The sequence below is a fragment of the Salvelinus sp. IW2-2015 genome, linkage group LG15 (assembly GCF_002910315.2).
Source record: "Salvelinus sp. IW2-2015 linkage group LG15, ASM291031v2, whole genome shotgun sequence".
Lineage (NCBI taxonomy): Eukaryota > Metazoa > Chordata > Actinopteri > Salmoniformes > Salmonidae > Salvelinus > Salvelinus sp. IW2-2015.
In genome coordinates, this window is record NC_036855.1 from 54,414,871 (window position 1) to 54,432,426 (window position 17,556).

Here is a 17,556-nt window from a genome sequence, read left to right on the forward strand (position 1 = left end):
TTTAGCTTCATTTGATTTAGTGTGCCTGGTACAATTGGCACCAATGGAATGGTCCCAAAAGTGCAAACTCCAAATAAAAAACAAACCCACCTCAAATACTTTTTGACATATATTCACATTTTGACATGACCCAGACCCAGGTTTGGTATCATATTGYCAGGCAGTCCTCACTTTTGATTATAACAATTAATTTAAAGTCAGTGTTGCAGTGGCTGTCCAGTACAGTCTTAGCAGTCCAGTATTGAAGGTGTGGGAAATGGTAATTCAACCTAACTCGGGCAAATTCAAATCTTCAGAACGTTGCATACAGAAWTGTAACCTGATTGGGTGATATTACCACAGACTATCCATAATGTTGACCAGATACTCAAGTGGCTACTCTYACAATTAAAATAAATGTCTTAAAAAATGGAAGGCAGTRGGGATGAGCCAAGATCAGGTGAGACCATTCTAACCAATGAGAGGGAAGATACGTATCCGAAGAACAGGAATAACTAAGTAGGACACGTGARACCCCGGCAAAAACAAACACTGATATAAAGTGTTTGTTTTTGCCGGGGTGTCACGTGTCCTACTTATATCTGTACACCCGTAACAACCTAACAATTACGACACAKATTTTCGATTAAATAAGCCTCGCGTCACAATCAAGCCATTCAATTTTTTTGTAGACCAAATTCGACTCTCACTTTGATCTCCAAACTAAAACTCCTCACTTGGTAAGCGAAAAAAAWACAAAAAACATCGCCACCTGCTGGAGAAGACATATTTCGCGCTCAGTTATCCCTCTAGCATCGCCTCTTTCTCACATACTATCGTTCTTCATTTTCAGCGGTCATTAATTTCTGTGCTTCTTCTAGCTAACCTTCTGAGATCATGCATCGACTTCAGCACTTGGCAAATAGATCATTGATTGCACGTGTTTTTGACCAGTCTCCAGCCCTTGTGCGGACAAAGGCTCGGGAAACCTCATGTTTAGTGCAATCCATACGATTCAAAACACAAGGACCCGTTGAACAGTATGGACAGAAGAGATTCAGTACAGCTGAGGCAACCGTGGTCTTGAGAGAGAATGGCAAGATACGAGAAAAGAGTCTGACCATGGACACCCTCAATCCGCYAGTGAAAGCGGTGGAGTACGCTGTAAGAGGACCCATTGTCACGAAGGCTGGTGACATCGAGAGAGGCTTGCAACAGGTGACAGACAACACATTGCCTATCATTCTAACTAGCGAGGAAAGAAACCAATAGGTGAGCTTGCTACTAGCTCATGCTAACCAGCATTTACGGCAACTAGCAATTTACACAGCCGTAACGTTGGCACCCCCCACCAACAAACTAGCTAAGATTAGTCATGGATATGTGCTCTCATGCTTTATATGATCAACTAAAATAGTGGACGACAGTTGGGGAAATGGAGGAGTAACGTTAGCTTACTAGCTAGTTTATATATAATTATGTGTGTAGCGTCTACCCTCAGTGCCGATACAATGTTGCATCATCCTCCTCGAGTCGCGATGCATCCATCCGCTTGTATGTGTGTGATAAGGAGCCAATCCTTGCTCAACCTTGGTGGTACCTCCTTGTGGACGTGGCAGTGATGKGCTTTGACAGGGGACCACCAGACAGTGAATTTCTCAATCTACCGTCCGGTATTTTTCTTTGTTTGATTTTGGAAACGGTCCTCTGCAAACCGGAATGTTGAATAAAATTACATTTMAAGTTACTCTATCGGTTATCTGCYTAGTTGGTCCTTTTGCATGTAGGACTTTGACTYTCGAAAGGAAAGTCTTAACACAACTTTTCAAAGCACTGGTAGTCCGTTCAGATAACTATCCCCTGAAGCATGCACACATTATGTAAATACTTGCATGCATACTTGCCAAACATGTACAGTGCTCATGTTTACATGGTTTTACGCCTGCTTCAAGTGATATAATTCTGAACACAACTCGGTGCTTTGAAAAGTTGGTCTAATAATACTTTCCTATGGATGTATTGGCTCAAATTCCAACCTGCAAAAGGACCAACGACGCAGACAACCAGTAGAGTAAACTCATTTTATTATATTCAACATTTCGGCATAATAGGACCTGAGAGGTCCATTTCCAGAATCAAACACTCTGGYAAAAATGCTCTGACAAWTGCCTTGAGGCCGATACGTAAAGCTTAATAAAGAACAGTGATCGTGGKTTCTATTTTCTTTCATGTTATTCAATTGTTACCATGCACCTGCAACAGAGATAGCTCAACTGTGCAAGTGCCTTTTTGGATTCAGAATCAAACACAGAAAAATCCCAGAAGGCGCCATCTGATTCCCAGGCAATGACGAACTTTGCTAGTGAAAGCTCAACCAAAGTTACTGGTAGCTAACCCTTAGCTCAACTGCTTTTCATGTACATGTTGTGCTGTTTAGTGATGCCTTTACATTAATATCAGACAAGGACCKCTTGTAATCCAGACTGTTGTGTGGGGTTGTTTAGGCTAGTTTACTTTAATGATGAAGATGAGCTACAACACAGAGATCCTTTTATTTACATGTAATTATATGACCTACAAGATCCGTGAACTGGAATTCATTCATTCAGACTGATGCTGTGACTGACCTATAGCCCACACTCCACTTGAACAAAAGCCAGTCTTCAAAATCTACTCCCACTACTCTTCTTTCACTTGAGTCTTACACTCGCTTGTTTCTCTGTCATGTTGGATAAGTTGATTGATGTGTGCCTTGGYCAAAGGCAGTTCAACTAATAATAGCCCTGAAACAGGTGCCTTCCTAGGGGCTGGTAGGAGCACATGATCCTTGTACCACCCTGACATATACAAGACCACACTAGGGTGGGTCGCTTTGTTATGTCCCCTGCATACTCTTGTCAAAATATGATTTAGATACTGGGCCACCACAGGGGCATTAAAATGAAATTGTAGGACTACAGCACTTAGGTTAGGCTAATACATCATGTAAAGGATGGTGTCAATCAATGATYTACCCCCAGTATGCATAATCATGCAATGTATTTGCTCTTAGACCACAACCTTGACAGGAGTAATTATTTGATCCATCACTTGCTGTGACAACTCATCTAATATACTTTTCTGTCTTGTAGGCCTAAATCTGCCTCAACAGTTACAATGATAGAAAGAGTAGCCTACTTAGATCAACACTACACTGAACAAAAGATAAACGCAATGTGTAAAGTGCTGGTCCCATGTTTCATGTGCTGAAATAATGAAACCAGAAATGTTCCATTTGCACAAAAAGCTTATTTCTCTCAAACTGTGTGCACAAATTTGTTAAAATCCCTGTTAGTGAGGATTTCATCCGTCATCAAGATAATCCATCCACCTGACAAGAAGCTGATTAAACAGCATGATCATTACACAGCTGCACCTTGTGATGGGGACAATAAAAGGCCATTCTAAAATGCRGTTTTGTCACACAACACAATGCCACAGATGTCTCAAGTTGAGGGAGCATGTATTTGGCATGCAGACTGCAGGAATGGCCATCAGAGCTGTTGCCAGAGAATTTAATGTTAATTTCTCTACTATAAGCCGCCTCCAACGTCATTTTAGAGAATTTGTCAGTACGTCAAACCGGCCTCACAACCGCATACCACGTGTAACCATGCCAGCCCAGGACCTCCACATCCAGTTTCTTCACCTGTGGGATTGTCTGAGACCAGACACCAGTRTGATTGGCTAGGCCTGGCTCCCCAGTGGGTRGGCCTGGCTCCCAAGTGGGTGGGCTTCATGGCTGCGCCCATGCCCAGTCATGTGAAATCCATAGATTAAGGCCTAATGAATTTATTTCAATTGTCTGATTTCCTTATATGAACTGTAACTCAGCAAAATCTTTGAAATTGTTGCATTCATTGTTCAGTGTAGTTTTTCATATGTATTTTTATTGAACTATTTATTWATTTATTCATATGTGCAGAGGTATTTACAAAATTCAAATTTTCTCTCAACGTGAATCTAAATTGTAATTTTTTTCTCTCCAGGGTCAGAAACACCCCTTCACTGAGGTCATCAAAGCCAACATTGGAGATTCACATGCCATGGGGCAGAAGCCAATCACCTTTCTCCGTCAGGTGAGGGGCAGGGATGGGTCAGGAAAAGTGTAGTCATATTTACATCACCTGTCCTACCACCATAACCACCACAAGGTCAAATAGACTTCTAATTCCATTATCACCCTCTCTAACTGGACTGTTGATTCGGTGATATTGCTAAGGAAATATTCTGTCAGGACGGCTATCTGTTTATTCCGAGTTACTAAATCAGTCATCCTTGGCTGGGCATCAGTTTGGCTGATGAGGCTGCACATCTACTGTTTTGTTTAGGCTACTATTTGCACTCTGAAACATTTAGAGGAATGTCCTCGGCTCATGGAGAGGTTGGAAATGGGATCACATTCATTAGTACATAATAATAAAGTCATTTCTTAACAGCAGCACAAAATGTGTTACCTATCTCTATCTGGTATTCTAGAAGAAATACCTATTAAAAAAAACATTAAGCATATTCCTTACTCTACGTACTGTTGGATTCCACCCAGCAAATTTGTGTTGGATAGGCTATCTGCATGAGCACAGAGTATGGTCTCTTCTAGTGAAAGTGCACATTCCAGAGAAGGGGCTATATTATGTCCAGTCTTGTGCTCCACATTGTTATAGCAATCGCCTAGGGCTGGGCGATATTGAATTAATTAGAATTTATGTTTTTGCAATGTCTTCCAAATGCCTATATCTCAAGAATTAAGTTTATTACATTTTTTTATGAGCGCTTATGTCCACTTATTCTCACGTTGTCTTTTTGGTCTCGTCTCATTTGCTCCTTCTGTGCTGTGTGCAATGACTTGTAAGCTGTGCACCTTCCAATATACACAAACACACCAAGCCCCTCCCCCCTGTCACTCAAGTCAACAAAGATGAGAGATCACTTCTTTCTCTCTGACAAGCGGATTCAACTCGCTKTTTGCATTTGAGGTTTGGTTCAACAGAACTGGTCAAATCAATTTTTATTTGTCACAACCGCCGAATACAACAGGTGTAGTAGACCTTACCGTGAAATTCTTACTTAGGAGCCGTTTCCCAGCAATGCAGAGTTTAACATTTAAAAAAAATTAAGTAAGGAAACTGAAGGAAAAATGGACACCGAAACGCATTGAGACATTATTTTACTGTAATAGAGAAGTTAACCTTTCTAACGATGCCCTGTCTCAACTCTTCAAATTGTGCGCAGAGTAGACACTACTAAAACAAGAGTATCACTGAACATTGATTCTGGAAAATGTATGCTCAATTTGTTGCGCGCGATATTGCAGTACCATGTACCGCTATAACTATTTTAGCCAAAGACTGTTATACTAGCTGTCTAGTATGTGTWTTTTAACTGTGCAATCAGCATAAKACACTAATTATATAAGGAATTGGCAACTCATTCTCATTCTGAGAATTCAAAACAGTTGGAGACAGACAGAAGGGTGTGTTCATAACGATTCAACTGTTCTACCTTGTTAGCAAGCAAATAGATCTAAGTTGGCTAAACTTGAAATATAAAGATTAGCTGGCTACTTACTCACTAGCATGTGGGCTTGTGCTTTAGATATTGTTTATGAGACCTGTGTTAATTTTCTATAATTCCTGCTGCGATAAGTATATATTTTTTATACATACACTTGACATATACATACACTTGACATATACATTTTACATACATGGTACTTATTATACAGCAATCACATACCAATAATGCATTACCGAACATGAGCTCTTTAATACCACCCCTCAGCCACTCTCAGCCCATCCCATCTATCACCGTAGACCACCCTCATTTGGTGTCCATGTACCATGTTTTTCAATTGTGAATTTTGAACCTTTCTAAGCACATAGTATCCACAGATTGTGAGKTAAAGATGAAAACCTTTCCTACAAGTATTATTCCATTATTGATTGATTGACAATGGTTTTCCAAATCACCCAACACTGTTATTTGTAATGTTAATTTTAAGTGAATGTTGTAATTGTTTAACCATTTCTGAACCTGTGACCAGAAACAAGCTACATAGGGGCAATAACACAATTAATGATCTAGTGATTCTGTCTCTTTGCAGCAAAATCTACAGAGCTGAGATTGTTATATGCCCCCCCATACAGTGCATTCGGTAAGTATGCAGACCCCTTGACCTTTTCCACATTTTGTTGTTACAGCCTTATTCTAAAATMGATTAACTAAAACATTTTCCTCATCAATCTACACACAATACCCCATAATCACAAAGCGAAAACAGGTTTTTAGAAATGTTTGCAAATGTATTAAACATAAAAAATAAAAACCTTATTTACATAAGTATTCAGACACTTAGACTCYAAATTGAGCTCAGGAGCATCCTATTTCCATTGATCATCCTTGAGATGTTTCTACAACTTGATTGGAGTCCACCTGTGGTAAATTCAATCGATTGGACATGATCTGGAAAGGCACACACCTGTCTATATAAGGTCCCACWGTTGACAGTCCATGTCAGATCAAAAACCAAGCCATGAGGTCGAAGGAATTGGCCGTAGAGCTCCGAGACAGGATTGTGTTGAGGCACAGATCTGGGGAAGGGTACCAAACAATTTCTGCAGCATTGAAGGTCCCRAAGAGCACAGTGACCTCCATCATTCTTAAATGGAAGAAGTTTGGAACCACCAAGACTCTTCCTAGAGCTGGCCGCCCGGCCAAKGTGATCAAGTAGGGGAGAAGGGCCATGGTCAGCAGGTGACCAAGAACCCGATGGTCACTCTGACAGAACTCCAGAGTTCCTTTGTGGAGATGGGAGAACCTTRTAGAAGGACAACCATCTCTGCAGCACTCCACCAATAAGGCCTTTTGGTAGAGTATCCAGACGGAAGCCACTCCTCATTAAATGGCACATGACAGTCCACTTGGAGTTTGCCAAAAGGCACTCTCAACCATGAGAAACACGATTCTCTGGTCAGATGAAACCAAGATTGAACTCTTTGGCCTGAATGCCAAGTGTCACGTCTGGAGGAAACCTGGCACCATCCCTACGGTGAAGCATAGTGGTGGCAGCGTCATGCTGTGGGGATGTTTTTCAGCGGCAGGGACTGGGAAACTAGTCAGAATCAAGGGAAAGATGGAGCAAAGTACAGAGAGATCCTTGATGAAAACCTGCTACAGTGCACTCCGGACCTTAGACTGGGGCGAAGGTTCACCTTCCAACAGGACAACAACCCTAAGCACACAGCCAAGACAACGCAGGAGTGGCTTRGGGACAAGTCTCTGAATGTCCTTGAGTGGCCCAGCCAGAGCCAGAACTTTAACCTGATCCAACATCTCCGGAGAGACCTGAAAATAGCTTTGCAGCGACGCTGCCCATCCAACATGACAAAGCTTGAGAGAATCTGCAGAGAATAATGGGAGAAACTCCCGGAATACAGGTGTGCCAAGCTTGTAGCGTCATACCTATTAAGACTCGAGGGTGTAATCGCTGCCAAAGGTGCTTCAACAAAGTACTGAGTAAAAGGTCTGAATACTTATGTAAATGTGATATTTCWGTTTTTTATTTGTAATACATTTGCTGTTTTTGCTTTTCCATTATGGGATATTGTGGGTAGATTGATTGGGGGTGTGTATATRAATTTTAGAATAAGACTGTAACGTAACAAAATGTTGTAAAAGTCACGGGTCTGAATACTTTCCTGAATGCATTGTGTATATATCCCGTGAATCGTCCATAAGTTTAGGCCATATCGCCCAGGGCAGCTCACTTCAGATCTTCCATTATCATTAAAATAATAGCCCCAGTGCTTGAACTTGAACTATTGGGCTAGCTGTACCAGGAGGCCTGTTTTTTAAATGTTATATTGTTGAAGTACCGGTATGTGAAGTCTATATAGCCTAGTTTGAGTAGTTCTATAAAGCCTAACTCTGCACAGCCCATCTTACTTTGTCTCTAATAAACTTGTGTTGTCAGGTGGCTTGAAAGTAAATCTGTCAGTTGCCAATGACATTGTGTGCAGACCAGTGTGTCCATGGAACTGTCGTAAAACTTTCCATGTGATTCAGTAGCTTGTAAGGCAGCAAGCTTTGTTGATGCCAGTCAATGCCACTGCTATGTCACTGTCCAAGGTGACTTGTGTCTCTGGCCCCACTCCCCAGTATTTACTGCTCTGGAACCACAGAACCTGTGTGCTAATGTCATGCTGCCTATTTTACTGTGYTCAAAGGTTCTGCCCTAAATCTCATCTGCAAACATACTCTACACCATCTAGAAACTACACTGCAAACAAATAAACACAGAACAGATTGTGTAAATTACTTGTGGCTCGGCTACACTAGCCTTCTATTGACGGGTTGGCTAACAACGTCACGAAAATGATGCGCGCGCATTAATTGGTCCGGAAGCTGTGCGTTATGATTCTGAACAGTCAGATGGCAAGAAGCTGCCATGTGGGGAATTGTAGGAGGCATGTTTCAGCTAGTTTTATCTTGCTCTTGATGTCCTGTTTTGACTTATTTCATGTCGATGCTAATATGGCACAAATTCGCTAGCTAGCTAACCAACAACTGTAACGATATATTTAGGACAAGTGCTCATTGTGCAAATTAATTTGTTTTCAATAAACATTGGAGACTAAATATAGTTTACATGTTGTCAACAATCTAAGTCAACCCCGTCTGTTTTGCACCATAGTTGCGTATGCATCGGTTTTGTTACTAAACAACCAACCCGTCTATGTACAGTACTTCATATTGATCAAATGGAAGGCCATTTTTAAGTGGCTTATTTTATGTCTGTCATTGTGTAAACCCATGAGTCCTCCCGATAGAATGGGTCATGTTCAGATGAGTGTTGTTGATTTGCTTTATTAATCACTTAGGAAATCCAGAAGCCATTCTCAGAGTGAAAGAACAATGTATTTTCCTCCTCCTCACATACTAGTCCTTACATGCAACAAAGGCTACATACAGGAATCAGACATTCCTTTAGAACTGTACAAGAGCAAACATGATTGTGTGGAAGGATAACTTCAGTAAAAATATTTTTTTCCTCCTGCTGGTTCACCTGGGATGCTTATGTAAAGCTATTTACATAATATGTCAAATAAATTGGCATATTAAATTGTGAAGGTGTCTGTGTGTCTTGATGGGGGTGAAGTTCACATTAACACCTCCTGTCTTTATGTTCAGGTGGTGGCTCTCTGCTCATTCCCAGAGCTGTTGGACAGCTCTAGTTTCCCGGAGGATGCCAAACAACGTGCCCGTCGCATTCTACAGGGCTGTGGGGGACAGAGCCTGGGTGTGTACTGTGTSCCTGTKTGTCTGAGTGCACTGCACTCACATTCATGTGTTGAAATAGCCTAATAATATAGCTTTAAATGCTGACCAAGTAGGAGCTTTGGTCTCCTGTGCACTGTTGRGTTCAGAATTGTCTCACTGACAAAGAACAGGATGCTAAGTTAAGCTCTAATGACGTTGTGGCCTGAAAAATGCAGAACCTAGCAGTGTTTTGGTTACAACAATATGCATTTGAAACATTCTTTCTGTGACCTACCGTTGCTGCAAGATATGCCTAATAGTTCATTTAAAACTGCATGGTACAGTGGAGCTAGAAAGTGTATGCAAGTTGAAGTTATCTAAGCTCTCATTTATTTCCTGAAACAGAACATAAAAACCAAATCCAGAGTTGATACCATATTGTGTGTGTTTTAACTCCAGGGTCGTACAGTGCCAGCCAGGGAGTGGACTGTATTCGGCAGGACATTGCTGTCTACATCGAGCAACGGGATAAGGGTGTGCCTGCCGACTGGGACAATATTTACCTCACCACCGGAGCTAGTGATGGCATCGTGGTAAGTCTTTAGTTTTTGACCCTTTCGAATAATCCTCTTACAAACAAAAGGGAGTTGGTTGGTATTTGTTTAATCTGAGCTGTCACTGAAAGTTAATTGGATTTATTAGGTATTTTCATGTTTTTTTCTTCTCTTATAATCATTATCGTTTTCATTTGGGATGCTTTCCTACTAGTTGTTGATGTTGTGCAACGATATTCTCATCTGACCGTAGAGCATCTTGAAGATGCTGGTGTCGGGCCAGGGCCGGTCCAGGAGTGGTGTGATGATCCCCATCCCTCAGTACCCCCTGTACTCTGCAGCCATCTCTGAGATGGAGGCCGTTCAGATCAACTACTACCTGGACGAGGACAACTGCTGGGCCCTGGATATCAACGAGCTCCACAGAGCCTACCAGGCTGCCAAGGAGCACTGTCACCCCAGAGTCATCTGCATCATCAATCCAGGAAACCCTACCGGTGGGTCTTGCCAGCCAGAACAATGAGATTAGGCTCTTTATGTAATGTGACTGTTCAGTGTTCAACACATCAAAGACCAGTATCACACACATCAAAGACCAGTATCACACACATCAAAGACCAGTATCACACACATCAAAGACGGTATCTACACACATCCAAGACCAGTGTCTACCACATCCAAGACCAGTGTCTACCACATCCAAGACAAGTGTCTACCACATCCAAGACAAGTGTCTACCACATCCAAGACCAGTGTCCACCACACCAAAGACCAGTGTCCACCACACCAAAGACCAGTGTCCACCACACCAAAGACCAGCATCCAACATATCCAAGCATGATCATCTCAAATCTATATGTTGCAAATGTTTACCATGTCCCATAAGGCTAATAAGCATGATGATTAACTTTAAGAGGTAGCTATGTTGATACTGTACCACCATTGAAACAAGCAGGCCAAGGGTCATGATGTCAGGTTGTGTAAGATGTTATATGTGGAACCCCCTCTACTCTGCTGTGTCATGTAGGGTAGCTGATGGCTGTTTATAGCCTGCATAGGAAACGGGATCTGTCTTTATAAGTTTACGTTAGGGTAAAGGAATTGGACTCCRTCTTACAATAGCTGTAACTTAATAGTCTGCCTGACACCTAACTTGAAGTCTTCCTGACTTCAAAGTCTGGAAAGGCTCCATAATGTTGTAGGCAAGATGTGTTGATAATGAAGGGGGCTGTGCTTTTTTTTACTGATTGGTTCACCTCTTTCTCACTCAAACACCAACATTAACAGCCACACAATCAAAGCCAACTTATGTGTGAATACTGCACTAAGAACGGGCTCCTGTCCAGACCAGTGTGTCACAGTTCTCCCTCGCTGTGTACCACGTAAATCGCATCCGGCAGGCTAGTAACCGTCCGTGAAGCAATACTGTGGTCCTCTGGCTTCCAGCTGCCTCCATAATGCAGTACATACTGTCTTTGTAGTCATGGCGTCCCCTGTACAGATGGAAGGCCCATGTAGAGTTTCCCATGTTCTCAATTTCAGCACCTGTGGTGACCGCTCTCCCTCCCCTCTTCTCTCCTTTCTTTCACTCTGGCAATATCCAGGTCAAGTGCAGAGTAAGAAGTGCATCGAGGAAGTCCTCCACTTTGCCTACGAGGAGAATCTGTTTGTTATGTCCGATGAGGTAATTGTTTGCTGTTTCCAACTACCATGGTGTATTGAACTGYATGGACACTGACTATTTCTCTACTTTTCCAGTCCTATGAGAAGTATCAATTCTCCGTTGATGTAATCCTCCTATGTGTGTGTCCAGGTGTATCAGGACAACGTGTACTCCCCAGACTGTCAGTTCCACTCCTTTAAGAAGGTGCTCTATGAGATGGGCCCAGAGTACTTCAACACTGTCGAGCTGGCCTCATTTCACTCTACCTCCAAAGGCTACTCAGGAGAGTGAGTATTCACATCCACGTGCCCCTCGCACAGGGTCACTATTTCCCCCCAAAGTACCCTTAAAACACCACACGTTGTCTGTGCTCACTCTGAATTCTCTGTCTGACCCCCATAAGTAGTCACTGACGTACATTACACTTTCCTATGTATCCATAACAGGATGTCCAGCTCGTATTGCGCCTTAGTCTCATCTATTTGATCTACAAGAACACTATAAAATGTTAGCCTTTGTGTTAGTACGCCATGTTGCCCTGGGAATCAGGTCCATGCTGTGCTTTAGCCAACTCCTCTGATTTGCGTTGTCATGCGTGTATAAATGTCAGACSGGTTGGCTAAAATCACAAGGCTACCAGGCCCCCCTCCCAAAAAATTATGCCCTTGGAATGCAGACTGACTGGCTGATGGGATTATTTTTGCCATGGTTGATTTGATCTGGGATAAAGTCCAGTTTGGTTCTATTGCGTGTGACTGTGAACCCAACACTAACGCTCCCCTCTCCTCTGTCCTCCTCCCCTACAGGTGTGGGTTTAGAGGGGGCTATATGGAGGTTCTCAACCTCGACCTGGAGGTCAAGGCCCAGCTGGTTAAGCTGCTTTCTGTTAGACTGTGTCCCCCTGTCTCTGGACAGGCTGCCATGGATGTCATCGTCAACCCTCCTCTGCCACACGAACCCTCCTATCTCCAGTTCCACAAGGTCTGTCATTCAATGTGGTGGTGGGGGGTTAATTTGTTAGTATTCCGTTTTGATTGCCATCCAAGACCGATGTCTGACCTCTGTGTTGTGTATGCGTGTTGTCTTCCAGGAGAAGAGTGCTGTGCTTGGAGCTCTGGCTGAGAAGGCCCAGATGACCGAGCAGACCCTCAACACGGTGCCTGGGATCAAATGTAACCCTGTGCAGGGAGCCATGTACGCCTTCCCACGCATCTTCATCCCCCCACGAGCTGTGGAGGAYGCCAAGGTCTGTTCACCTAACACCCATCTAGAAACCTACTGCTGAAATGTGATTCCGTTCTACAACCATTAGTGAATTTYTCACTTCTCAACATACGCATAAAACTTGCATGGTGTAGGTACTGTGCAGCTGACAACAAATTGGCATTGGCATATAATTATATGCCTCCATACCCAAAACTAGAAAAACAGGTTTTTAAGTGTGTCTCTCTTCTGCAGTCCCTGGGAATGTCTCCTGACATGATGTACTGTCTGAGACTGCTTGAGGAGACTGGCATCTGCCTCGTTCCAGGCAGTGGCTTCGGCCAGAGGGAAGGGCGTATTCACTTCATGGTAACTGTTCAACTAGTTGAACATGTGCGTGCTAAGCATTTACAACAGAAATTAAATAATTTAGAGAAAGCCTTTCAGAAAGATCTGTCTGTGGACGACTAGTGTATTTGGTATCACTCATTCACCCGTTGGAATTCAAATCGATGTGGGACAGTAGCTAGTGACCTTACAGTTTGAAGTCAGGGAGATTATACACTTAGGTTGGCAAGTCAATTAAAATTGATTTTTCAACCATCCCACATTTCTTGTTAGACAAACTATAGTTTTGGCAAGTCGGTTAGGAATCTATTTGTGCTGCATACACAAGTAATTTTTCCAACAATTGTTTACAAAATAGTTTACTACACTAGTTGACTCTGCCTTTAAACGCTTGAAATTCCAGAAAATATGTATGGTTTTAGAAAGCTTCGATAGGCTAATTGACATTATTTGAGTCATTGGAGGTGGGCTGTGGATGTATTTCAAGCCTACTTCAACTCCAGTGCTCTTTGCTTGACTCATAGAGGAAATCAAAAGAAATCAGCCAAAACCTCAGAAAGAAATTTGTAGACCTCCACAAGTCTGGTTAATGCCGTTGAGAGCATTGTCCAAACCCGAAAGGATACCCTACGTTCATCTCTTACTAAACAATTAGTCACGCAAGTACACAACACAATGGACCACGCAGCTCATCATAGCGCCTCGAGGAGAGGAGACGCGTTCTGTCTCATAGAGGATGAACGTACTTGTGGTGGAAAAAGTGGCAAATCCAATCCAGAACAACAGAAAAGAAAACGCTTGTGAAGATGCTGGAGGAACAACGGGTATCAAACAGTATATATACTCACAGTAAACAAGTCGCTATAATCGACATACACCTGAAGCCGTTCAGCAAGGAAGAAGACCATGCTCCATAAACCTCCATTAAAAAGCCCAGAGCTACGGTGTTTCACCTGAAAATGGGGACAAATATCGTACTTTTTGGAGAAAATACCTCTGGTCTGATGAAACAAAAATGGACTGTTTGGCCGCAATAGACATCATTATGTTTGAGAAAAAGGGGGAGGCTTGCAAGCGAAGAACACCACCACCGTTGATGCACGGGGGTGGCAGCCATCATGTTGCAGGGGGTGCTTGGGCTGCAAGAGGGGACTGGGTGCACTTCACAAAATAAGATGGTGTCTATGAGGAGAGAAATTATGTGGATATATGAACAACATCTGAAGACATCAGTCAGGAAGTGAAAGCTTGGTGCGCAAATGGGTCTTCCAAATGGACAATGACCCCAAGCATACTTCCAAAGCTGTGGCAAAATGGCTTAAGAAGAACATATTCAAGGTATTGGAGTGGCCATCGCAAAGCACTGACCTCAATCCTATAAAAAATTTGTCGGCAGAACTGAAAAGGCGTGTGCGAGCAAGGAGGCCTACAAACCTGACTCAGTTACACCAGCTCTGTCAGGAGGAATGGGCCAAAATTCACCCAACTTATTGTGGGAAGCTTGTGGAAGGCTACCCGACACGTTTGACCCAAGTTAAACAATTTAAAGGCAATACACTCAATTAGTATTTGGTATCATGTAAACTTCTGACCCACTGGGAATGTGATGAAAGAAATAAAAGCTGAAATAAATCATTCTCTACWATTATTCTGACATTTCACATTCTTAAAATAAAGTGGTGATCCTAACTGACCTAAGACAGGGAATTTTTACTAGGATTAAATGTCAAGAATTGTGGAAAAACTGAGMTTAAATGTATTTGGCTAAYGTGTATGTAAACTTCCGACTTAAACTGTACATTGACGCATTGAAACCTKACCATTACAGTGCCACGTCTACCAGGCTCAAATTGGTCAGGCACTGACATCTCYCTTGCATAAGTAAACTAAAAAGATTTAACTGAGCTGGAAGTTGCAAATATTACACTAGCRGGAGAGGAGCTAACTGAATAGCTGGCCTCCTTTCATTCCAGCTCTATTTTTATATCTTACAGATGAGATGCTGTGTTTACTTTGCATTGATCTCTTCCTCCCTGTRTGTCTTTTGCCCGCTAAGTAATCTCTCATGGAGAGATTTACGTGTAACAACATTCGCYAGAATTTAACTTCTGGGTATCTGAGATGACCRGACCCYCTAKGTTGTRTTACATATGATTTCCCCCTAGAATGACCATTCTGCCAACGACAGAGAAGCTGAAGGTGCTCCTGGAGAAGCTCCGGGATTTCCACATCAAGTTTCTGAAGGAGTACGCGTCATTGGAGGAACCAAAGAGATCAGAGGATGACACACGGGACGCACTGAAACAAGTTCWGATAGTTTGAGAATGTTTAACACACAAACAAAAACAGCATTTGCAGAGGTATCGACTAACATAATGTAAAGTAAAAAAGTAACCCCTTTTATACTCTACTAGTGTAACCTATGATTGCTTGAAGTTTTATCTGATTTTAGGAACAGTACTTGTTTGAGCGACATTTGTGCCTTTGTCAGAAGAGGTAAAAGTGTGGGGAGAAACGATGCCMTCTGTACAGAGATGTTAAAGGGGCAATCTGCAGTTGCTACATACATTTTAGGACTTGTAAATTAAATTGTAGTTCAATGTACCCATTGATTCTTGAGGAATACAACTTATAAATGCCTCATAAGCTGTCGTACCCCATCAGAACCCAAAATATAAGCGTTTGTAAATGTAAACAAACACTATATAGCCTGGTTAAACATGGTTCAAACTGTAATGTTGATATCATGGAGGATCAGTCCTTGCATCCATAGCTCTGGCTATGAATTTGGTTACAATTCTCCAGTCCGATCCCTCAGATTTTTATTGAAACTGGCAGTGAGGACGTTTTATTGTAACTACTGCTGATTGCCCCTTTAACACTAAAGCAATGTACATTGTGATGTACGCAAAAGTGCTCCATTATAGAGGATGCACTGGGGAATTTTTTTCTAGCACTCCAMTTTGTTGTTTTTGTGCCCGCAAAGTTATTTACACTGTTTTGTATTTTCTACCTGTCTTGAGGCTTTTCTGTCTCCTTAGAGGCATTTTGTGTAGAGATCTACACTATGGGGCACTGTAAGTGCAAATATTATCTTAGAACCAGCTGTACTTTTCCATGTGCCAAATGGAACTGGGGAACAGAGGTTGTTTATGCAGGTCATGGACTCCGGACAATGAGTACTGCTACATCAGCTCTTTCTGGTCCGAAAAAACAGCAGGGAGGGATTCTCCTAACCATTTATAACAACATCGTATCTCTCCAAGTCATAAAGCTTTGAGCCTGCATAGCTCCCTGTTGGGCACATGTTTACCCATATAGTACCTGTCTAGCATGACACTGATCTGAGGTGTCAGATGCACTTGGAGAGGGTTTTTTCGAGGGGTGTGTGTGTCTGTACTCTCTGCCTAGTTGCAGTATTATGTGCTTGTTATGGAAATAAATGCAATTGTTTGTGGGCTACTTTTAAATGAGCTTAAAGGTCAAACCAAGGGAAATGTAGGTTCTGATAATTCTGTATATCGACATGTGCCCTTATTAGGCTATTTATTGCATAGATAGTTTACGCTTTTTACTGACAGTGGCTTTATGTCTTTCATTCACATTTGTATCACAACTGAGAACGAGAAAGGGAGTACGGTTACATCTCAGACGATGGAGATGGTGGGTTGAATGCATATTAGTGTTTTTGTTTGTAAAATGTTTTTGGGATCCTTCTGCCTGTGTCTCTTTCTGCACACTGCGAGCGGGAGGAAATGTCATTGTAAAGTGAAACAACCTTTTTTAGGTTGGAGATGAGCATAGTGACCCACACAAGGCAGTCTAAAAGCTTCAGTCCAATGAATTCAGCCAGCCGATGAACTGTTATTCTCTGATACCMTATCATCTCATTTCTATTTTTGTATGCAGTTTAATGCTGAATGAAGTGTTTAAGCATTAACGTAACCTCGGGAGCCATTCAATGTATGAAACTCTTGACTGACCTCAACATGAATGGTTTTTAACCATTTGACTGCAATGAGGTCCCTTCAATGGTAATGAGCTGTAATTTACATTGAGTGACGTTTGAGAATGTCAACAAACAAAACAAATTAATACTATGACATTTTTWAAAATGCACATTTTCTGCTAAATGTTTTCATTCGTGTGCCTGCTTTCTATTCAACATTCTTTCTTCGTGAGCTGAAGGTTAACTGGAAAAGGTTTTGGGTTCAACATCGATGTGCTTATAAATATCACGTTTCTAACTGAAATAAGACTTAACCCCAGTTTTTGCTTGTCTTGTTTATGTTTTGGATATTAATATATATTTTTTTAATCCAGATTTCGATTTCTTACTTTGTTATTTCTGTTGTGTTTTGTACAATAAATACTTTTTAGATCCATTTTGAGAGATGATTCAAATTTCATTTTTTTTTTACACAGGCAGCCCAATACTGATATTTGTTTCATTGACACAAACAACTGGATTTGTTATCCCTTTCATGGCCTGCCTCCAGTCCACTTAKTGAT

The 17,556-nt window shown here is 41.9% G+C and overlaps 1 protein-coding gene across 1 annotated transcript; it reads left to right on the plus strand.

Moving 5' to 3' along the window:
• Positions 1-594: 594 nt before the first annotated feature.
• Positions 595-17,429, plus strand: LOC111974290 (alanine aminotransferase 2). Its single transcript, XM_024001976.3, has 11 exons — positions 595-1,197; positions 4,008-4,097; positions 9,208-9,316; positions 9,736-9,869; positions 10,084-10,327; positions 11,435-11,514; positions 11,644-11,780; positions 12,300-12,474; positions 12,584-12,739; positions 12,952-13,061; positions 15,207-17,429. The coding sequence occupies exons 1-11, from the start codon at positions 877-879 to the stop codon at positions 15,364-15,366; spliced, it is 1,716 nt and encodes a 571-aa protein (XP_023857744.1). The 5' UTR covers positions 595-876; the 3' UTR covers positions 15,367-17,429.
• The last annotated feature ends 127 nt before the right edge of the window (positions 17,430-17,556 follow it).